We start from the raw sequence: 22,861 nt of genomic DNA on the forward strand, positions 1-22,861 counted from the left end.
TATGCTTTATAAAAATCACAGCCCACGGGAGATCTATGCAAAGTAAACTTACCTTTTACGTCCTTGACTTCAGTGACTTGAGCCACTTCCACCACTGGTACTGCAAAGATACAAACAAGACTAAATTAGCAATGGTGTTCTCAAACTGAACATACTATTATCTATATGGTGCAAGACTGTTAGAATCAAGTGACATGTCGTGCATCCATATTATCTATTTCCTTTGTATTGACGTTTTTGCATGCTTCAGTTTGAGCATTAAGTGTACAGCGGTTCTGTCTTTGGAAAGTGCTCAGTGATATGAGTGACCCTCTGACTCTCTGTCTCTCTTCGACATTTTAGTCAGTAAATAGAGGTCAGTGGTTGGTAGACGTTGCTGTGTCCTGGCCAGTGTGTGTGGAAGCGGTGTAAATGGTTGCTGGTTGTCGAAGGAAAGGACTAAAGCATGCAGATTGCCAACCTTTCGTCTCTGTGCCGCAATCAGCATCTCCGGCTGAGCAGACACTTTTGCAAGTGTAATGTTCGCCTTGCCATGGCCCTGTGTTCTTAACTTTTAGACAGCACAGAGGGCCGTCATGTTTGAGAGAGTAAGACACAGAATCCTCAACATTCAACTGGTTGTGAAGCCAAACAACAATTGGAGCTGGGAGCCCCTTCATAGCGCAATACAGAGACACAGTGCCCCTGGGTTTGGGCAACAGCTCTGGGGGTAGCTTGACCAGGAACTCGGGTTGGCTGGTGAGGTCACGACCACGCTGTTGACGGGTGAGGACGTCAGGGAAATAGAGGTGGCTGACCAGGCTGTAAGGTCCCTGGGAAGGTCCCACTTTCTCAACAGCCTCCTGCTTGTCTTGGTCAGGGAGACCACTACGCGTCTCTCTGTCTGTCTGAGACACTTTATGCACAGAATCGGTAGGGACGGGGGTTTCAGCTTTGACATTCGCTTCTTTTGCTAGGTGAGAATAAAGTTAGGGAGATTGATTAAGGATCAGTTCATCAGTGAGAGGGTAAAATGGCAGCTATTCTGTTTTAAACACTAAAGGGGTTAGTTGGATGAAAAGATGATGTTAAGAGAGGTAAAGCTGGCGACAGGAGAGGAAAATCTAATGGGTCGAGCTACAAAACAAGAGAGATTTGTTATTCCACTACATTACAACAGGTTACAACCTAAGAGGTCAAGGATGAGGAAGGAGCAGGGAAGAGCAGATGAAGAGGTGGAATGGACCAGCGTGTGAAGAGAGCGACTGATATAAGAAAGAGAAACCACCTTCAACAGTGAGCTGGGCTGACGTACTGTTCTGGCCATGTGTGTTGGCTGCAGTGCATTGGTACACACCTTGGTCTCTCATACTAACACTCTGGATGACCAGAGACAACAGCCCTCCATGCTGAGAGCTCCTCACCCTCTGGGTGCCTACCAGGCTCTGGCCGTTATGGTCCCACACCACACCCGTGAAGGGCAGCCCGTCAAAGGTGCACTTAAACTCGGCCATGTCACCGCTTTTCACTTGGACGTCAGTCATTTCCATCAGCAGTCTGGGTCTGACCTCTGAGCTGCCGTCCTGCAGCTGAATGTCAGCTGCCCTCCAAGAGGATGACGATGATGATGTTTTTGTGGTTGACACAGAGGAGCTCTCAGAGATCATCTCAGTAAACTCAACACTGTGGACTGTCTGTCCGGATGACAGGGACTTAAAGCTCCCTGATCGAACCTCCATTCTCTGAGCCCCAGTGCTCGACACACTAGCTAAGCTTCTCATACTTTGATCTGGGCAGTAAGAAAGAGTAGAGGCATTAGGTCAACACATCAACGCTGACTGACTTCTTCAGGCTACTTTGTGTGACTGCTTGTTTGCCAGAGCACAGTTGGGTGGAGCTTTGGAAGGCATGACCAGTCAGTCATGACCAGTGAGGAGGAAATAAGACTGTGGCTGGTTTCCTCTGTCAATCATGCAAGCTTGACTGGAGCCAAAAAAACACTTAGGGATTATTTCCGTGCCTGAGAGTGCAAGGAAACCGAAAAACTAGATTTCCAAAGTTCAGTTCTGTATATTGCATTCCTCAGAAATAAAGATTCATTCCTCTGAAATAAGGAAGTTCCTATTGTTAAGAGCTATTCATGTTGGAAGAGAAGATAACCATGCAACACATAAGGCGTTATACTTGCACAATTATGTTCAATGCTTAAAGTGAGGGAGGCTGAGCAGAGATAACATCCAACCTGCCACATGCACAGCCCCATTGTTCTCACCATGCTCAGTACTGTACAAGTGTCCTGTGCTGTCTGGGACCCCCGGATTGGTATGCAATAAGCCATGGAACCCCAAAACTCTGAGAGTTACAGAGCTGTAAGGGTCCATTTGGTTCCTAACTATCTATCATTAGCTGGGGACCCCCTGGAACAGCCTCAAGGACCCCCAGGAGCCCACTTTGAGAACCAACATGCACATTCTTTGAGGACTGAAATGCTAGTAATTAAACCAGCTGTTCGGTGGCTTTGGCCTGCTGGACAGGCATTACACCAAGCCACCTCCCCATGCAGAACTACAAAGCGTTCTATTGACTTAATTAAAGTGATATTCTTTAGATTTAATAGACTGAAATTTTGATGCAAAATATGCACTTTTGAAAATAAATATGGCCAACATCTGTCAGCATACTTAACTGGACAGTAAGTGTGCCATTAGGGACATGCTCTTTTGCATAGAAAATCTCAGCTGTACATTGAAGCACATGCTCAGGTCTAACGGAGTGAAAATTTTACTAAAATTATTTTGCAACTCAGCAGCAGTCAGACTTCCGTTAGTTGATCTTTGGAAGAACTCACCATCGAGTGCCAGAGATGCAGTGCATGACACCATCCCGGCAGAGTTTTTGGCAAAGCATGAGTATTCGCCTGCCTCCATAGTACGAACTTTGGCAATGTCCAGCTGGCAGGTTTCACCAAACTGGGAAATCTTGAAGATTTTTGACTGCCTGACCTCTCTGCCGTTAACGTACCAACTGATCTGCAGATCTGTACGCACACAGATTATCTCCATAAGTACAAAAACAACAGAAAATGTACAAATACATAGATTTATAATGTCCACCATAGGAAGCCATCTTTTCTCATGACTATTCTCTCTCGACTATTCTCTCTCACAACAAACAGACGTAATTAATTACCTTCTCCAGAGAAGCTGCACTGGAATGAGGCTGGCTGTCCCTCAGTGATCAACGAGTCACCCAGAGGGCTGATAATGGCAGGAGGAGCGATCTGGACTTCAGGCATCACCTCAGGAACTGGATGGTAGAAGAAGAAAAAACACATTATATGTATATATATATATTTATTACAGAAAAGTAAAGTCAGATCCGACATTTTAAAAGATTGAGAATCCCTGATTCAGAATATACTACATATAACCGCCGGCGCCTACCTTCCACAGTGAGAGACGCTGTGCTTGTTGCCTCTCCATACTCGTTCTTGGCCTCACAGTTATAGACCGCCTCGTCTTCTGGAAACACTTCCATCAGAAGCAGTGTGTGCTCGTTCCCGTCGCGCAGGAACTTGACTTTGAAGCCAGGAGCCAGAGCCTGGGAGTTCTTGTACCAGGAGACCTGAGGCTGTGGGATGCCAGTGGCCTGCACTGAGAAGCGGGCAGGCATCCCGGCTAACACTGACAGAGACTCCATGTCCTGGACGATCTGAGGAGGTTCAGGGACTGGAGGGACGGTGAGATAAAATGGACGTTTAAAAATAAGGTTCTTGCAAAGGCTCCATCTTAACCATCTTAAACCCCACTTTGTTGATCAGGTGTCTATCCTTGGCCCTCTCCCTTTTTGCCTTCTATTCCAAATCTCTTTGCAGAAAACAGCCGATCTGTTGCATTGTGAGCTTGTAGATCGGCTATTTTCACCATCATGAAAATCGTTTATTTGTATTAAATCAAAACATTTGTATTAATTGTTAAGATCGATTAGTTCAATAAACTTTCACACCCATAATATTTACAGCGAGATTCAGTGAGAGTCAGAGAACTTTGAGGGCAGTGTAAAAGAGAGTGTATGAAATAATCGTTCTGTTAATGTTACTGTAATCAAGGCAAATTTTTGAAATAATGGTGGTATTGATTTGACGTCATATAGCCCAGCCCTAACAGTGAGCAGTCACTTACGTTGCACGTGGAGGTTCATGGTGCAGCTGTTCTTTCCAGCGATGAAGGTGTATTCTCCAGCGTCGCTCTTGAAGGTCTCAGAGATGGTGAGACGGTGCATCTTTCTGACGTTCAGGTAGTTGAACCTCTCCTCCGCCGCGACCTGGATCTCCACTCCGTTCCTCATCCAGCGCCCGTCCACGTCATCCTCATTCACCTCAAACTCAAAGGTCGCTCTGTGCATCTCAACAACCTATACAGCATAGATGAGAGATGATGTCGTTATTATTAATATAAGTGAAACAGGACCATGGAATGAACAAAGTATAATGAATACTTTCAAATCAATGTACTGATCGCCTGGGTACCCAAGCATCCTGTCCCAAAAGAAATACTCACAGTAATGTCCCGTTCCACAGGCTCGGTGATCTTGACATCGCGTCCCAGTACAGTCAGAGTTCCTTTGGACATGTTGGCACCGGCCACTGCTGTGTACTGGCCCTGGTCAGTCAGACGAGCTGACTGGATCACCAGCTGATGCACAAGCTTATCTGACATCGATCTAACTCTGGAGGTGACAGAGACATACATCAGGATTAATCATCATTTTTAGAAGTTGTTATAGTTTAATCAGGGAAAATGTACAGAAGCTGTAGGAAATGACGCAGCCCTAAGGTAAAGGTTTGATCTTGTTTTGCAGTGTTGTACCTGTCAGACATCTCCAGCTCCAGTCCGTCTTTCATCCACATCACCTGGACGTTGGGTTCAGAAACTTCACATTCAAACGTCACTCTCTTCTTCTCTGTGATGCTCATATCTCTGAGCTCTTTGACGAAGTTGATAACGCGAGCTGCGACACAAGCACACATGATTACCATCTCACATATCATAGAAATTGTCATCAAACTCTTGAACTGAAAAAGTTTGGGAATCACTTTTGTGAAGAGCGCTTACCTTCAACGTAAAGCTTAGCCGCTGTAGAGGCAGACCCGGCCTTGAAGGTGTACTCTGCAGTGTCACCAAAGTGCACGTTTCTGATGCACAGGCTGTGTGTCAGCTGTCTGCTGCGCGTCTGGCACCTCTCTGTGGACTTGATCTCCACTCCATTCTTCAGCCACTTGTAGGTGATGCCCTCATAGTTGACGTTCACCTCAAACGTGATGGTTTCCTTCTCCTGAGCGTTCAGGTCCTCCATCATGGAGGTGATCAGGATTGCTGGAGAAAGATATTTTGAATGGAGAAAAAAAAGGATGACTCATAATGAATAAACAAGCTATGAGGCTGTAGATGGGCACATGTTTTTCCCTTTATGAATATGTATGCTATGGATGTTATGCTACATGCGGTTAACCATCGGTTTTTCAAACTTACGGTTGACAGTGAGCGTTGCAGACACTCTGTCGTTTCCACAGATAAAGGTGTATTCTGCAGAGTCCTCCCTGCTTGTATTCATGATCTTCAGCTGGTGAAGTTTGCCCTGGATCACGATCCTGAACTTCTCACTCATCTCGATCTCCACTCCGTTCTTCAGCCAGGTGGCTGGCACGTTGAAATGGGACGTCTCACACTCAAAGGCGGCCACTTGGGTCTCTGGGACCGACAAGTCCTTCAAAGGCTTGGTGACACGCAGAGCTGTAGAAATTGTGAAAGATCTTAGTACTTTTACTTTGGTACTGAACGTGTATTTTGAAACCAACACTTTTGTGTTTTTACTCAAGTCAAAATTGTAATACTGGCCTACGGCCTATTCTTACTTTTACTTAATGAAAAAGTGGAATGAAAACTTACACTCCACAAGGAGACGGGCGCTGCAGTGCAGGTGTCCCGCCACGGCGGTGTACTCTCCCTTTTTGCTGTCGTCCACATCGTGGATGACCAGCTTGTGAGACTTGCCGTCGGACATCATGCTGTAGTGTGCGCCCGGCTGCAGCTCCGCGTTCTTGAACATCCACTTGACGGGGATGTTGTCCTCCGACAGACCCAGGTCAAAGGAGGCTTCAGCGCCCAACAGTGACGTCACGTCCTTTGGCTTTTTCAGGATCTTGATGGCTGGGGGGACAAATAAACATTTGTCAAAATGATGTTGAGTGTAAAATGAAAAGAGACCTCTCCACCTCAAACCTATGGGCTTGGAAATTAATTCAAACTAGATGACATGACAATTAAAAAAAGAATGACTGACTTACTCTGCACATTGAGCCTGCCACTGGCAGACAGCTTGCCCAGTTTGAAGGAGTAGACGGACTCATCCGCAGTGGTGCAGTTTTTGATGGTAAGGGTGTGGGCGACTCCCTCCACAGTGATCTCATACTTGTCGGAGGGCTTGATCTCCACGCCGTTCTTGATCCACTGGGCTCCTCTGACGTTCTCGTGGGTCAGCTCCAGGCTGAACACGGCCTCCTGGGTCTGGACCACGTTCAGGTTCTTCAATGTCTTCTTCACTTTCACGGCTATGACATACATTAAGATCACAGATTAGCATCAAGCTACAACCTGGTCATAAACAGGACTCAGTCATAGCAATCATTCAGTTATTTAGTGTATACACTGTCAACTAGATATACAACTAGATCTTAGCTTGAATATATTTTATTGCTCAATGAAATATATCTATATGAATATGTGAAAGAAGCCAGGAATTACCGTCCACTCTCAGTTCGCCTGTGGTCTTGGACGAAGCCACCTGGTAGGTGTACGCTCCCACGTCCTGAGCTCTGGTGATGTGGATGACCAGGCGCCGGACGGCTCCTTGTACCTGACTCTCCACATTCTCATTGAAGTCTACAGACTGGCCATCCTTCAGCCAGTGGCCCTCGGTGGCTGGGTTGGCCACCTCACACTCAAGCACTGCTGTCTGGGAGTCTGCCACCACCAGATCATGTAGCGGCTTCTTGATAGCACCACCTTAACACAAGATTATTACACACTGGATTAGAAATAACTAGGGCTGCAACAGTTAATTGAACTAATTTAATTTACTATTATTTTATTCTTTCCAAAATACAATAGCTAAAATTATTGGAAAGATTATAGCAAGAAGTTAAGAATTCTATGCATGTCCTGTTAGTGAGAGCTAGGTGGCATCATTTTCACAGATCCCTGGGTGGGACAAATAGAAGTGAAGTTCCGTTTGAAACTGGCTCAGCAGGAAAACTATTCACTGGAGCCAGGATGGGAAAAGCACAGACATGGTGGTCAAATATCCTCTGTAATAACTGTGCTTCTACAGTATATCTGGTTTAAGGTTTAGCAGGCGGTGTTAATATTATTTGTACTGTTCCAGTGAGGTTTGAAGTAACACACCTGACACAGTGAGTGTGGCACTGCATGTCTTCTCTCCAGCTGCAAACGTGTACTTTCCCTCCTCGTCCTTCATGGTGTTCATGACGGTCAGGGTGTGGCGCTTGCCCTTGGACTCCATCTTGTACTTGGAGCTGGCTTTCAGGGTCTCGCCGTCGAAGGTCCAGAAAGCATCGATGCCGGGGTGAGAAACCTCCACCTCAAAGGTGACGTTCTCCGATTCGGAACACTCCTTGTCCTTCATGGGCGTGATGATCTGGACAGCTGTTGGGACATAAAATGTATCTTAATGTGTACTAAACCGCCAGGTCTGGGAACCACTAGGGGTTCTTACAGGTCTGTAGCTCTAAGAGGATAGTACAAATGGATGGGCCCGTGGCATAATAATAAACGGGGGATCCTTGAAATAAAAAAGCCAGAATTAACTGAACTAAACTATACTGGAACCCCAATCTAACACAGTAAAATCTTCAGCGTTAATTTAACTCTGAGAGTTGAATTAACTGAAGAGTTTACAGTGTAGATTGAGATCCCAAATACAAATTCAAAAGGTTCAGAGTCAGACTAAACAATAGAAACACTAGGAACTATAATGATAAAATGTAATACAGCTGAACGAATATTCATCCACTTACACTGAACAGTAACGCTACAGCTGGTCTCAACCTTGCCGACCATCAGTTTGTAACGGCCCTCATCAGAGGCGTAGACCCTGCTGTACACCAGGCGCTGCTTGGTTCCTTTGGTCACAAACTGGAGCCTGTCGCTGGCCACCAGGAGCTTGTCGTTGTGGTACCACTTCATGGACTTGATGTCCTGCGCTGAGATCTTAGCCTCAAGAGCGGCTTTGGTGCCCTCAACAACACTTACATCCTTCAGTGGCACCAAGATGCCAATGACTATAACACAAAATCAAAACACTGTATTAACCACACTGAAAATCTCAGAGTTAAATGAGAAGATATGGGGTACAAGAGATAAAACTGGGGGTCCTTGAGATTCAAAAGGTTGAGAAACAGTGTCTTACCCTGAACAACCAGCTTTCCAGAGGTAGCGATGTCTTGGGCAGGGATCACAAAAGAGTATGTTGCATGGTCATCCTTGACGGCATCCTCGATCAGTAGTTTGTGGATCTGTTTGTCGACGACCATGTGGACACGGGCGGAGGCCGTGATGGGCTGACCGTTCTTCAGCCAGCTTCCTCCTTCAACGTTCTCCTGAGAGAACTTGACCTCCATCTGAACGATGTCTCCCTCGCAGACCGTCTGGTCAGTCAGAGGCTGCATCAGGGTCACGGGGCGCACTGAAACATCCAGACAAAATGTTATTGTCATTTCATCACATTGAAACCTACAATTCATGCCGTGTAAATAAAATGACCAAATGTGAAATTCCAAATTCACAAAAGCTCAGACTAGTATCTAACGGAACTCACGTTTCATCTTCAGAAAAGCGGTCGTTGTGAACTCGCCCACTTTGAAGGTGTATTTTCCCTGGTCCTCCTTCTTCACGTCCTTGACGGACAGACTGTGTCTTCCACGGCGAGAGGATGTGACGTATTTTAGACTGGGGGTGATCTCCTTTTCTCCACGGTACCAGGCGCCCTCAGCGTCCTGCCGGGACACCTCACACTCAAACTCTCCAGAGTAGGTCTCAGGAACCTCAATGTCCTCCAGTTGTTTAATCATGGCCAGCGGGGCACCTGGTGTGATGATGGACAGACTTGGTTATAAAGTGGCAGATCAATGATAACAGCTCTGTTAAAAAGTCAAACGTGTAATTATCTGCTATTTATTTTTATGTTTTGTAATTTATAAAACCGGCGTTCCCTAAATTGACCCCAGGCTGCAGTTTGCCGACCTACCTTCAACAAGCAGGTTGGCATCAGTCCTGATGTCTTCATCATCCACAACGACACAGCTGTATTCTGCAGCGTCCTTCATGACGATGGTGAGCACAGACAGGAAGTGAACCTTTCTGTCAGAGTGCATCCGGTATTTGTCGCCAGTGAAGATCTCCATGTTGTTCTTCAACCATTTGACCTTGATGAAAGGCTCATTGGTTTCACACTCAAAGGTGGCCATGGTGTCCTTCTCCTTGGCACTGGTCTCAATCAGCTTCTCTGTGAAGAAGACCACTTGCTTTCCTGCAAATAAATATGGTAAAACATTAGTATTGGGAATGTTATAATGTCTGTTGTATATTAATCATTAAATTAATGTATCCTTTTCAAGTGCTAATAATTACAAATGCTTAAGTTATTTCACCTTGCACTAGCAGGAAGGCGTGGCTTGAGGTCTCGCCGGCAATGTTAATGGCTTTGACCATGATGCTGGCGGAATCTTCAGTTCGGACATCTCTGATGGTTAACTCACATACATGGTCTTCAGGCCAGAACCAGAAAATACGGTCTGACTTCTCCATCTGAACGCCGTTCTTGAACCACTGACACACAGGGTCAGGTCTGCCAACCACCCTGACCCTGAACTTCACTTCGTCACCCAGGGCAACGGTCTGGCTGGTGATCCGTTCAAGGATCTTAGGAGCTTCACAGCTGGAGGAGATCTTGACCTCTGGTCTGAGTGGAGTGGCGGTGACTTTCTGACGCTCTGCCGCCTTCTTCTCAGCCTCTTCCTTCAGTTTCTGGCGATGAAGGAGCTCGTCCTTGGTCTTCTTCAGCAGATCTTCATAAGAGTCATCCCTCTTGCGAGACTTGAGCTCCACAGCAGTGATGGACTCATAATAGCCTTCCTCTGTCCTGCGTTTGAACTTGCCCCTCAGCTCCTCTGACTCCTCCGTTGTCTTCTCGCGGACCACTCTTTGGGCTTTCCTCAGTTTGATCAACTCTTTGATCGACTCATCAGTGCCTGGTTTCTCTGCCGGTGCAAGTTCTGGAGCTTTTCCAGCCGCGGGGGCAGCCTCTGCAGCAGGCGAAGCATGGCGAAGTTTGGTTCTGAAGTCCTTTTTCTCTGTGATCTCCAGCTTCACAACGTGCTCAGATACACCCATGTTGCTCTCAGCAATAACCTTGACCTCTCCAGAATCGTAGGTCCTGACATCTACAATCTCAAGGTAGTAAATACCGTCATAACGAAGTCTGTACCTCTTGCTCTTGCGAATAAGTTGTCCATTGAGGTACCAGTTAACCTTCGGTGCTGGATAGCCGGTCACTCTGCAACGGAATCTTGCAATGCCACCTTCCACCACTGCAGCTGGTTCGGGAACCAGGACAATTTCAGGTTTTGACTTCTCAATGTCCTCATCTGCCAAAACTCCTGCCGGTCCTCCTTCATGAGCCATGCGTTCAATCTCATCAATAGTGCGTCCTTTCCTGCCCTCAGGAAGCTGTGTTTCCTCTACAAGGCCCTTCTCGTCCTTGACAATCAGGGTAGCTGAGGTCTGGTCAACTCCAAAGTTGTTGGTAGCTCTGCAGGTGACTACACCACTGTCTCTGGCATAAGCAGCTTCATAATCAAGACTGCAGTAGCCAAATTCATTGACCATGCGCAGTCTGTTAGCTGCTTCAAGGGGTTTGCCATCATGCAGCCACTCAACTACCATGGTGGGGTCGCCAATAGGTGTCAACCTGCACTCGAAATGAGCTGGGCCGAAGCGCTTCATTCTGACCGAAGTCAGCTTCTTCTTGAAGGATGGTTTCTGTTGCTTCTCTTTGTCGTAGAGGTCTCCTTCCTCCCACTGCTCCTGACCATAACGCGTATGTAGGGGTTCCACCTCTGGAGGTGCAATGTCTTTGGCCTTGTAGGTTCCTTTGGGAATGATGAGCTTCCTCTCTGGTTCAGGCTCAACAAAGTCCACCTCAACGTTGACTCTGCAGCGAGTGGTATCTCTTCCAGCCTTGTTGATAGCTGTAGCTGTGTACCAGGCACTGTCTGTTCCAACTGTTTTGGGGATCTGGAATTTGGCCTCTCCTTTGGTTCCTTCAATCCTGAAAAAGAATTAAATGTTTAGAACAGTCCAGTAAGATCAAGGTGTCAAATGATAAACACCCAATGCAATACTTACTTGATATTTGGGTGCTTATGTGGGGTGACAATGTCACTGTTTTTCAGCCATACAATGTCAGGGAGGGGGTTTCCAATGGCCTTGACAGCCAGCTCTACCAGAGTGCCCTCCTTCACACTGAGGTTCCTCAGCTTCTCAGTGAACTGGGGGCGCAGCAGGGTTTCTTTAGCTGTGGATGGTTAATAGAACAGAATTGGTCATCAGAGACACTAACCACACCCACAGCCACCAACAGTCACAATTGTAAACCTGTTATACACTAATAAAATAAAGTTGAAGGTGAAATTACAAGATACAAAAAAAAGAATAACACTGGGATACAGAAATGTTACAGCAAAGTGATCAGTAAATCAACTGACCATCAACTGTAAGAGTAACAGAAATGGTGGATTTTCCAGCTCTGTTCTGAGCGACAACGGTCCACTCTCCAGAGTCGTGCGGCATCGCTGGAACTATGATCAGAGACTGAGTTCCATCTTCCTTCACCACTATCTTGTGGTTGTGGTCACTGACAATTTGTTGGCCTGAGAAGAACAGATTACAGATTGGCTTTTATTAATTATAGCACTTTTCTTTTTTCATCCGACAGCGACAGTATTTAAAAACATTATAGTTTCTAGTGTGTGGAGTTAAGATCTAAATGTCTCGTACCATTGTGGAACCAGTATGTGTCAGGCATGGGTCTGCCAACAACTTTCAGGTCAAATCTGGCAGTCTGCCCCTCAGCACACTTGAATGGGACCGGCTTGACGACAAACACAGGCTTGTAGAGTCTCTCCAGCTGAGCCTCGTCTGTTTCATCCAGCCTGCGTGCAGGAGAACGACTGGAAGAACGACCAGGAGAGCGACTCAGGGAACGGGGCGATGTGGACCTGACAAAACACAGAAGTCAACAATGTCAACAAAGGTTGTTTTTGTCATATATAGATATAACTGATTTTCTAAGACATATTCCATCCTTGATTTCTTGAAATCCAGCCTCTTTACTCTATATAATTTGTCCAGACAGAGACTTAGATGTGAAACAATCTACAGGCACTAGACTGGGAAAAAAACAACACTTGACAATTTATGCAAACGTGGGGAATGACCCAAGTGTGTCAAACGTTACCTGATTCTCTGCATAGCTGGCTGGGATGTGTATCGTGGAGCAGAGGGCTCAATGTACAGCTTTCCAGAGCTGACAGAGTTTCCCTTCATGTTGCTGGCGAAGGCGGTGTAAACGCCCTCGTCCTCTGGCAGCACCGCGGGCAGACGCAGGCTGGCCCTGCCGTCCTGGAGAACCTCCATCTGGGGACGGCCGCCGGGAAGCAGGCGGTTGCCATCTTTGAACCAGGCAATCTGTTGAAGTAAAGAAAACGAGAAAAATGTTTAAGAAAAGAAAACAACAGTTGCACCGGTAGTCCACATCAAAATAGTTCTTTAGACTGTTATTCTCATAGAATATGATAATTATTCATACCTTAGGCAGTGGGACTCCTGCCACCTTGCAGTGGAAGGTGACACCCATGCCCTCCATGATGCGGTAGTTTTTGACGGCGGTGTCGAAGCGGGACTGGACGGCCTCCTCCTCCACAGTGGTCACCATAATCTCCCTGTCGTATGTCACCAGCTCGCTGTAGGTGATGGTCATGATACGCAGCTCAATCTCCTGGATGATCCTCAGCTCAAAGGCTGACAAATGGAATTCCTGAAGAAAAGACAAAGTCGAAAAATGAGCTCTAAGAATGCCAGAATACCCGCCCCGATATTATGTCGACATGCAATCTCCTTATATCCTCCAGGACAGAGCAAGTTGTTAGTACTGGTTGTGTATTGTTTGGTACAAATGGATCCATCTAAGATGATTCAAATTGGCCCTTACATGACCCTTCCAAATAGGGGTCTGTGGGCTAATGCATATCAAACTGGAGGTCCTTTAAATTAAAAAACAAACAAACAGTGGTTTGGATCTTACCTGTCCAGAAATAATAGTGGTCGAGGAGACCAGCTCTGCTGGAGCAACATCCCCCACCGCAGGCTCCTGTACCATGGCTGTCACTTCAGTCTTAAAGGTGGCTCCCTGTTTCTTCATGTACATTTCATATTCCTCTGCAAAAGGACACGTTTCAAAGTTAGCGCGACCCTGTTATGATATAAATTGAAGCGCTGGGCTTATTTTAACAGCATGTGTACAACTCTGGACTGTACTGATATAGAAGTGTTTAGCTGGTTAGAATACAGTACCTTCCTCCAGCAGGGTAGCAGAGGCTGACACTTCCCCCAGCGAGTTCTTGGCGAACACAGAGTACTCTCCTGCGTCATCAGCGAAGGTCATGGAGATCTCCAACCTGCACTCTCCACTCTCCTTATTGTAGGCAACTTTGTATCTATTGGACAGTGGAGATAGATACGACATTAAATTTAGCAACACAGACAATGAGTTGGCACTGTACTTTTCCCCCCTCATCTCCACCATCAAAGATCTTATAACGACATAGAACATGTACCTGTATCCTGCTGTGAGAGTGACGCCACCCTTCTTCCAGACAATGTGTGTTTTGGGGCCTCCTCCGACCTGGCAGTGGAAGACAACACTTCCTCCCTCCACCAGCTTCTGGACGGTGGGCTGGGCGACGAAGAAGGGAGCAGCCTGCGGTGCCGTGGGCTCCGCCTCGGCTGAACTCACCTGAGACATGGTCTCCTGTTCCTCGCTGACTCTGGAAGAGCATCAATAGAAGTGTTACAGTAGCCTGCACAATGCCCCCAACTTTACAATTTAGGCATTTTTGCAGATGCTCTTATCCATAACAACACCACGCTGAGTACAAAGTGATTTTAATGTACTCACAGTTTTTGAGCAATATCGACGGTTTCAGTGACAGTTTCCTCTCTGCTCTCGATCTCCTCGGACACTAAGACAAAACAGAGCTCAAGTCAGTCCCTCTACAACGTACATCTGTGTCCACGTGGCTCGATTCAATCTCAGTTCATATAAAACACTGAATACAGAGTTGTATACAATTCAATTCAAAGGAGCTTTATTGGCATGAGAAAACATACGTTTACATTGCCAAAGCAAGTGTCACAAATGAAATAAGAACAGTTGACACACACACACATATATATATATATATATAGAGAGAGAGGGTATAAAGCTTTTGGAACAAATAGCAGCATTATTTTTTCTCAAAATGCATTTAAAGGTAGCAGCTCTGTTTCATACTGTATGTTGCATTAGTATACAATGGTTTCCACCCACCTTGCACCAGCAGGAAGCAGGAGGTGCTGATGGTTCCAGCCTCGCTGGTGGCCGTGCAGGTGAAGCGTCCGCTGTCCTCAGCGAACGCCTCGCGGATCACCAGGCGGGCGTAGCTGCTCTCGTAGGTGATCTGGAAGTCGATGGAGCTCTCGATCTTGTAGTCCTCTCTGAACCACATGATGACAGGGGTGGGGTCACCCGAGATCTGACACTCCAGGGTCACCGACTCACCCTCTGTGACGTTTGTGTTCTTCAAGCCCTGTGCGAAGAAGGAATACGATACCGACGCGTTTAGGAACCCAGTTGATCAATGCAAAGTTAACAAGCTGAATCTATTGAATGTCAGGCCTTGTTCAGACTGCAGGCAAATCAGATTTTTGGACCGACTGATCTGATTCCAATCTGGATAGGCCAAAAATCTGATTTGGGATGCCAGTGTGAACGTAGCCTTATACATGTTTGTGTATGTTGTTTCTACTTACAGCCTCCAGGGTTGGTGGAATCACTCCTCCTCCAACGGGAGAAGCAACAGCTGGCTCCTATAAAAGAACAGTCACACCTCTGTTAGAAATGCAACATCTACCACCAAACAAAATCCACTGCTTTACAGTATATCACAACACACACACACACACACACACACACACACACACACACACACACACACACACACACACACACACACACGGGATGAGACAGACACAATCAGTTGAGCTGTGAAACAAGAGAGCACGACACAACAAAGATGGATGGATGGATGGAAGGAAGGAAGGAAGGAAGGAAGCATGGAAGGAAGCAAGATGACTGAGTGGGCTGAAGAGATAAAGAGGGAGGTTGTCAGCACAGCAGCATCTAGGAGAAGGGTTAAATAACTAATCTATGGGGGGGTATGGGAGGTATTTCTGCCAGGATTTTCACAGAAGCAGTGATTGTCTGATTTGTACGACCTTTTGACTAGATCTGATGGTTTTTTACATTCTGGTTTGGATGCAGAGAAACCATAAGGTCTGGTTCAAAGACAAGTCCAACAATCAGGCATTCAGGCGACCTGTGCTTATGCAAATCAGGCCTGTGGAACTTGATTACAAACCTGGGTTTCCCAGTCCTCATAGTACATTCCTGTTGACACCATCTCAGTCTGAAACTGAGCACCATAATCAGCCTGATATTTGTCAGAAGAGTATTTAAACGGAGGAGGAGTGGCCACTGGTGTCACGCGTGTCTCCACAACTTTACGTGAAGGACTGGGTAACTTGACTGGCCTGGTGATGGTTTTGGCAGAAGAGGCAGAGGATAGCTCTTTATGCAGGGTGGCAATAGCAGAGCCTGCCCTGGAAACCTGACCAACCCAAGGAGAACAGCGTTACACCACCATCAACCAGATGAAAAATATGCATTTGTAATGCCTTCTGGGTTGTTGCTTTTTGTTAAAGGACCATAGCGGTGGTCTGGCATATTTAGGTCAAACGCTAGGAAATAGAAAATCCTAGGGGACATTGGATTTAGTAGTTTTATTGATTAATAGGGAAAGGTAGGAATGGTTAATATTAAACTCAATTTGATTTGTTATTAGGTGTATATATTATTTGGTTACAGTATTACTTCTAAACTACTTTCACAATGAGTTTTGCATCTCAGGCAAGCAGTAAAAATAAAGAATAATTTTATTTTAACTACAGTACTGTTAGATTTCCATAACTTTACGTTTTGTTTTGATGAGGTTTGATTCTGTTGGTAATTTGGGTGAATCATTTCTAGTGAAGTGATTTCATACTGCTTGCCCGATGTTGCCTTGGCTTACCTCAATGCTAGCTTCAGGCTTAGGGACAGTAACTTTAGAAACAGTGAAATGTGGAACTGGGGACGGTGCCAAACCAGTGTCCACATGGCTGCTGATGGTTTCTGTGGTTCTTTGTATCTAGAGTGACCAACACAGTTCACAGTTTTTACTGGATAATACTTCCACAGTGAATTCAAGTTCATTTATTTATTCTGTAATAATGTTGATGACTTCTTGTCTACCACGGTAGCAGAATACTTTATGCTTTGTAAAATGTGGTACATTCTTTGGTCAAATTTAAACAAATAGATCAAATGATCTCCATATTATACTGTAAGCTGCACAAGACATAATCCATCAGTCATTCAATTGATAAAATTAGTCCTATTGACCATGAGGTATTACAGTAAAACTATCTGACCGTGTGAAGTTTGTTTGTTTTAGTTAAGTTTTTTTGTTACCAAAAGCCTGTCTAACCTGCAGGGTGGGTTCAGTGGTCAGCTGCTTAGTGACCATCTGTTGTCTTAATTCAGACTCTAGTACTACAGCCTCCTCTTCGGTACGTGCACGCTCCTCGTGCGCATGCGCAGGCTGACGGACGCGTGCGACGTCGAGAGCAGCCACCACCGTGGCCACAGCGTCTGCCCTCTTCCCCCCCACGGCCTGGAGACACAGACATGATGGCAGATCTGTTTAGATCTACTACCTATTATCCAGGGGTACACAGCAGATCTAGATCAATATAACCATGGTATATCCATCCCAGTGGTTCTCAAAAGTAATATGTAGTATTTGGTCACGGACCCCCGTGTGAAAATATTTTGTGCCAGGAACCACCGTACAAGATTTGAGAACCACTGTTATATCGATATTGTGAAATGAGACTACATATCTTGTGGGATTTTTCAATATGTACTTAGACAAATTGTGGGGTCAAATCTGTATAGCTAAAATTGCCAATCTGAGCTTATCGATAGATAGATAGATAGATAGATAGATAGATAGATAGATAGATAGATAGATAGATAGATGTCCATACATCCATTGCAGAGAGTCAACGGTAGCACAAAAACACACGAAGTGCATAATACAGAAGAGTACAGTACAGTACAGTGCAGCATGCCACTCAGTACAAATGTCATGAGATGTCACAGACATGCTGTGAACGAACAAGTGTGAAGCAAGAAAAGACAAGCTGCAGTGGAAAAAAGCCGCAAAAATCACAGAACAGAGAGAAAGGTGATCAGCGTGCACAAACTGTGCCAAGGAAGACTGGTGGCGATCACTGTGGATTGACCTGCTCTTTGGACGGGTTCACAACAGCAAACATCACTTCTTCAAGATCATGTCCTTCATTGAGATCAAGGGAACCGCTTCCGTTAGGACAAGAGAAATGCGGCCCTTTATTGATTCGTTCTGGGTTTAAGACCTCATGCTTCACTTCAGAAGATGGGTCTTCATCAGGAGGACATACGTCTTCATAGACGACAACAGGGGAAATACAACCCATGTCCTCGTGGCTTAAACCATCTGTGTCTATGTCAGCTTCATACTCATCAGGTTCTAGATCTTCAACCACTGGTGGCACCCAGTTGACCGGTGCCACTGGGTCCACTGGTGACATCCATTCCACTCGGTGGCCATCAGCAGTCTCATGGGGGACAGTGTGTTGACAGTTAGAATTAAAACATGTGATCTGATGGCTTCTGTCTGAAGAATCAGTGGTTAGCGCTTAGCGGTTCAAGGGTAAGGGCTAATTTCTCAAAAAATCCTTTTTTCCTTTTGAGCTAAATTATGATCAATGCCCCAAATAGGGATCAATTATTAATAAATTCTCGTTTTAAAGTACCTGTATAAATATTTTTTTTATAATCAATTTGTTAAATCAATCAATTAAATATTGGTTTCATAGGCAGATTGATGGGGATCATATAATGGTCACATATAGCTGACCAAGTATTCTCATCATTTAAGGAATTTTATGATGGATGGTGTTTGCAGAATGGATTTGAATAACGGTAAATAAAAATATAGACTGGTAAAAAAATATATATTAAAAAACGCAAACAAAATATGGGAGATGAGTTAAAAAAAAGAAAAGTGATGGAAATAAAAAAATAAGGTGATGGTGATGGTGATGGAGTCCAGCTCCAGATCACGACAGAAAGAGGAGTTATGAAGTGAAGTTGGTCCAGGCTGAGCTACCTGGTGATGTGTTGGAGAGTCTAAATCCATAAAAACACTGCTGGTATGCCTGGCATGTCTGGAGGAGGCGTCTGCGCCAAGCTTCACGCTTGACACCACTCTACTTTCATCATCATCCTCATCATTCAGGGCATTCTGCTTCGCATGGAGCGTTGATCATATTCAAAATACAACACAGGCGTGTTCATTTGGAAACATGGACGGCAGGTAATCACAAAGACAACATATACACCATACAAACAAGAGGTAAAATGCATTCTATAGCGTTGTTTTCACTGTCAACTAGAATGTTTGTTGTAAAGCTGTAAAACAATTAAAGGTGTCAAGTCATCGAGGAAGACACAAGTTAAAGTTTGTGTTCAAATGATTCATCTGTCCCATCCATGCTCCACGCCCCAGTCACTAGAGGGCAGTGCGGTCCCACAACTCATCCAACATTTCAAGGCCTCTGCAGGGTGGCAGCGGTGGGGAGCTAGTCTTACCTCTTTAGCGGTGGGCTCCCATTGGGGCTCTGCGGCGGGAGCTGTGGGCTCGGGGTAATCGCCGCGCTTCCAGGGGGGCAGCACGTCGGCTCCGGAGGACACCAGCTTGCGTGCAGTGAGGGGGGACTTGACAGGCCTGATGGGGGAGACTGAGATTCTTGAAGTGGGAGAGGCAGGCCTGCATGGGGAATGGAGGTGAAAGAGGCCTCGTTACATACCTCCACCAGCAAGCCTCATCACACTATAATTATAACCATTATACATAAATATATATATGTTTTAAAAATCTCAAGACAGTGGTGAATGATATAGTTATAGTGCTCAGTACTAAACTCAAGCATTACATTTACTAAAGCCAGAGCAATATATATCAGTGTACAGTATCTGCCATTATTTCATTCGATTTTTTTTTTTCTCACAGAAATAGCCGATCTACAAGCTAAACAATTTACTCACGACCAACATAAATGACTCGTATAGTTTGGGAAACACTGACCTGACAGGCGTTGGGATGGGAGCCTTGACGTGTCTGACAGGGGAAGGGGACTGCTGGCGTCCCTTGGAGACAAGGGACGGGGACTTGGAGCTGGGCTTGGGAGGAACCCGTGGAGGGGTCTTGTGTGCCATCATCATGCCTCCTTCTACATGCATCTCCATCATGGTCGTCTGGCTGGAAGCCTGGAAGCTGGAAGACTGGAAGCTGGAGGACTGGAAGCTAGTCGCTACGCTCTGGAACATGCAGAGAGAAGAGCAGGTTACTTACAGCCATACAACATCATCACACCCGACTGTGAGAAGCACAGGACCAGACGTGGTTCCTATTCAACTAAAATGATCATGCCAGCAAGACTAGCAGACGGTTTTAGACCACTGTATGTGTGTGCAGTGTGTGCATGTACCCTTTCCATTCTGGCCTCACGAGTTGAAATCACTGTTTTGGTCTTCTTGGCTGGAACGGCTTCCTCCCCTAAACAAAGTGGAGGTAGAGGTTCTGTTTACTGCACAATACTTTGGCCATATCATTATAGGCGACATGTTTTGGCAATAAAAATAAAATAAAATAAAACAATTCCACACCAACTCAAATCCACAGAAGTTCAGAATGTGTGGCCTCAGTAGGTAGCACTGAGCAGATAACCGCTTTGTTCTACAGAGGATAAAAGGCTTACCCTGAACCAGTAGTTCACAGGTGGAGGTGGCCCGTCCACTGCTGTTGGTAGCATTTACAGAGTAGGTTCCAGAATCCTCTGGGAAAGCCTCTGCGATCAACAAACTGTAACGCTCGCCTTCCTGGACGATGCTGAAGTCAGGGGAGCTCTGGATCTCGGCTCCCTCTCTGTAGAACTTCACAACGGGTGTAGGGATTCCTGTCACTCCAACATCCAGTCTCACCTGGCTGCCTTGTCTGACGGTCAAACTCTGAAGTCTCTGTGTAAAGTTGGGTGGCGCGGTCTCAGCTGAGGACGAAACACAACAAGGTTTTGTTTTTAGACTCGCAGATAAAGCGGCGTAGAAGCAACCATTAGGATTTTATCTGAAGTCAGTTCAATTCAATTCAAATAAAAAATAACTGTGATTATCTCAGATGATTGCGATCAATGGCGATTGTGTAATAACTGTGAGAGGCCTACCTGTAACTAGGAGTTCAGCGGTGCTAGTAGCTTGTCCAGCTCCATTGGTGGCTCTAACGGAATATCTTCCGCTGTGTGCGGCAGCCACGGCGGGGATCGTCAGAACAGCGCGGCCTTCGCTGAACGAGATCTGAACGCCGGGCAAAGCGGCAGCGGAAAGAACCTGGCCATCACGGAACCAGCTCACCTCAGGAACTGGGGAACCTTGTGGACACAACCAACCATGTTGGAGTTAGAAGTGAAAACTCCTAAAGCGTTCTAAGCGTTTGAACTATCTAACGTTCGTTTTAACAAAGGAATATCATTTTAACAAAGGAATATTACTTAGTGCACCTATAAAACTAAACACATCCAGTAGGTTTGAAGTAATACGAGCTTTTACTTACCACTAACTTGAGCCTCAAACGTTGCGGCACTACCCTCTAGTGCCACAACGCTTTGCAGCGGCTGTGTAAACGTTGGCGCCTGTGTTGACATGTTGGTCGGCACCCTGCACAAGACAGATAGGGAGTTAATCAGTGGGTAGAAGAAGTACGTTTTTTTTTTTGTTTTTTTTTTACACGAGTTAAAGTACAAAAGCATTGGCATTAAAATATACTTCAAGTACCAAAAATACATTTGTTAATTTTGTCAAATGCTCAATGTGACATGTTGTCAGCTTTTACATCTCATATTTTCACTATTAAATAGGGCTTAAGTGGTTAATTCATGTCTTGCAATAATATTCCAAATCTGCAAAGTAGCTTGAACAACACCCAGGGAGTTGGGTGCAGTACCCATGAAGGACATTTCAACACTGATAATAACCAACATGCTAGTGCTGTATGCTGGGTATTTTGGGGTTTAGACTCCCCTTGGGACCGGGGGGAGGGGGGCAGTTGAGACCACATTGAGGCCATGTATGTTTGAAGGTAGTCTAACATTTATAAACCATTTTGCCCAATTTCATAACTTGCTTTCATAACTCCCTGCATGTATTTTATCTATGTGGTTCAGTTTTTTAAGTTGTGAAAATAGCCGATCTGCAAGCTCCCTTCAAGCTTGGGTCCATGACTCCAAAAATAGTATCTAGATTCTAGACTCTTTAGAATTAAAGGTTTAAATCGGGATAACACTTGAGCAATCCCCCAGGGTGGACATTTAGGGTCGTCACAGCAGAAAAGAACACAAAGAGTGCACAAACAACAATAAACAATACAGCAGTGATCAGCGTGCACAGGCAGGGCTCAATTGGTGGCAGCTGGCAGGAGAGTATTTATAGATCAGTTCCATCTGCACCTGGTACTATGTCAGCTCCTCACCTCCCCAGACCTCACATTCCACCCCCCACCCCCCCCCCCCCCCCCCCCCATTCTTCCCAATTTCCCTATACACAAAATCATCAGCTAATCTCTCAGAATATTTGACTATTTTCACCAAATGATCACTCATGACATGGCCAGAAACGGGACACTGGGGCTCATTTGCTTAACAATGACATTGGCCCGCTTTACACTATAGGGCCAAACAAGCAGTTAGGCGTGAAGTGCTCAGTCAGGGACACCTTTTTCTTCACTCTATTTCCCCTCAAATATTCCTGGGAGGTTCCAATTCATCTTTATAATTGGTCCTCACTAATGCTCGTAAATAAGAGAGCACCATTTATGTCTAGACACTGCTTCTCATTGGTGGACTGTGGACAGTTCAGAAACCTGACTACCAATGGCATCATCGATGGGGATTTAGAAACTACAGCCTTTCTCTTCTTGGAAAGTTAGCATGCAGAAATAGAAGCCATTGTTCTTGTATTATTGCATTATTATTTTATTTTTATTTATTTTTTAAGTTTGAAATTGCCAAACCTGCCTACCGATGTCATTGGTAGACAGGTTTCTGAACTGTCCACACAACTGTCTGAGACAGAGATAGAAATGGGGGTTAATCTAATAGCATTCAGCACAGAACCCAGCAAAAAAAGCAAAAACTTGCGCTTTATTGGGCACGACTGTTCTAGCTGGGATGTCTGGTCACCCTATATATTGTATGTATTTCTATGAGAATATACATGCAGAGAGTTGTTT

The 22,861-nt window shown here is 45.4% G+C and overlaps 1 protein-coding gene across 1 annotated transcript in view; it reads right to left on the minus strand.

Annotated features, from left to right (window-relative positions):
- ttn.1 (titin, tandem duplicate 1) overlaps window positions 1-21,278 on the minus strand; it is a gene marked incomplete at both ends in the record, with an annotated part of 155,201 nt that extends 133,923 nt beyond the window's left edge. Inside the window, 40 exons of the mRNA XM_080752838.1 lie at window positions 53-100; window positions 683-952; window positions 1,268-1,768; window positions 2,828-3,016; window positions 3,169-3,285; window positions 3,423-3,707; window positions 4,161-4,392; window positions 4,539-4,707; window positions 4,848-4,989; window positions 5,094-5,354; window positions 5,511-5,771; window positions 5,928-6,188; window positions 6,326-6,589; window positions 6,783-7,043; window positions 7,443-7,703; window positions 8,075-8,338; window positions 8,467-8,742; window positions 8,875-9,141; window positions 9,304-9,585; window positions 9,707-11,385; window positions 11,463-11,631; window positions 11,822-11,986; window positions 12,114-12,334; window positions 12,574-12,803; window positions 12,925-13,152; window positions 13,420-13,553; window positions 13,689-13,831; window positions 13,952-14,161; window positions 14,293-14,356; window positions 14,704-14,962; window positions 15,186-15,242; window positions 15,794-16,042; window positions 16,961-17,146; window positions 17,958-18,134; window positions 19,171-19,348; window positions 19,667-19,899; window positions 20,070-20,137; window positions 20,340-20,627; window positions 20,802-21,005; window positions 21,188-21,278. Of these exons, the coding sequence (XP_080608964.1) occupies window positions 53-100; window positions 683-952; window positions 1,268-1,768; window positions 2,828-3,016; window positions 3,169-3,285; window positions 3,423-3,707; window positions 4,161-4,392; window positions 4,539-4,707; window positions 4,848-4,989; window positions 5,094-5,354; window positions 5,511-5,771; window positions 5,928-6,188; window positions 6,326-6,589; window positions 6,783-7,043; window positions 7,443-7,703; window positions 8,075-8,338; window positions 8,467-8,742; window positions 8,875-9,141; window positions 9,304-9,585; window positions 9,707-11,385; window positions 11,463-11,631; window positions 11,822-11,986; window positions 12,114-12,334; window positions 12,574-12,803; window positions 12,925-13,152; window positions 13,420-13,553; window positions 13,689-13,831; window positions 13,952-14,161; window positions 14,293-14,356; window positions 14,704-14,962; window positions 15,186-15,242; window positions 15,794-16,042; window positions 16,961-17,146; window positions 17,958-18,134; window positions 19,171-19,348; window positions 19,667-19,899; window positions 20,070-20,137; window positions 20,340-20,627; window positions 20,802-21,005; window positions 21,188-21,278 (9,844 nt within the window). The remainder of the gene's footprint in view (window positions 1-52; window positions 101-682; window positions 953-1,267; window positions 1,769-2,827; window positions 3,017-3,168; window positions 3,286-3,422; window positions 3,708-4,160; window positions 4,393-4,538; window positions 4,708-4,847; window positions 4,990-5,093; window positions 5,355-5,510; window positions 5,772-5,927; window positions 6,189-6,325; window positions 6,590-6,782; window positions 7,044-7,442; window positions 7,704-8,074; window positions 8,339-8,466; window positions 8,743-8,874; window positions 9,142-9,303; window positions 9,586-9,706; window positions 11,386-11,462; window positions 11,632-11,821; window positions 11,987-12,113; window positions 12,335-12,573; window positions 12,804-12,924; window positions 13,153-13,419; window positions 13,554-13,688; window positions 13,832-13,951; window positions 14,162-14,292; window positions 14,357-14,703; window positions 14,963-15,185; window positions 15,243-15,793; window positions 16,043-16,960; window positions 17,147-17,957; window positions 18,135-19,170; window positions 19,349-19,666; window positions 19,900-20,069; window positions 20,138-20,339; window positions 20,628-20,801; window positions 21,006-21,187) is intronic.
- Window positions 21,279-22,861: the final 1,583 nt, after the last annotated feature.

This window comes from Nannobrachium achirus (genome assembly GCF_963921795.1).
Source record: "Nannobrachium achirus genome assembly, chromosome: 22".
Lineage (NCBI taxonomy): Eukaryota > Metazoa > Chordata > Actinopteri > Myctophiformes > Myctophidae > Nannobrachium > Nannobrachium achirus.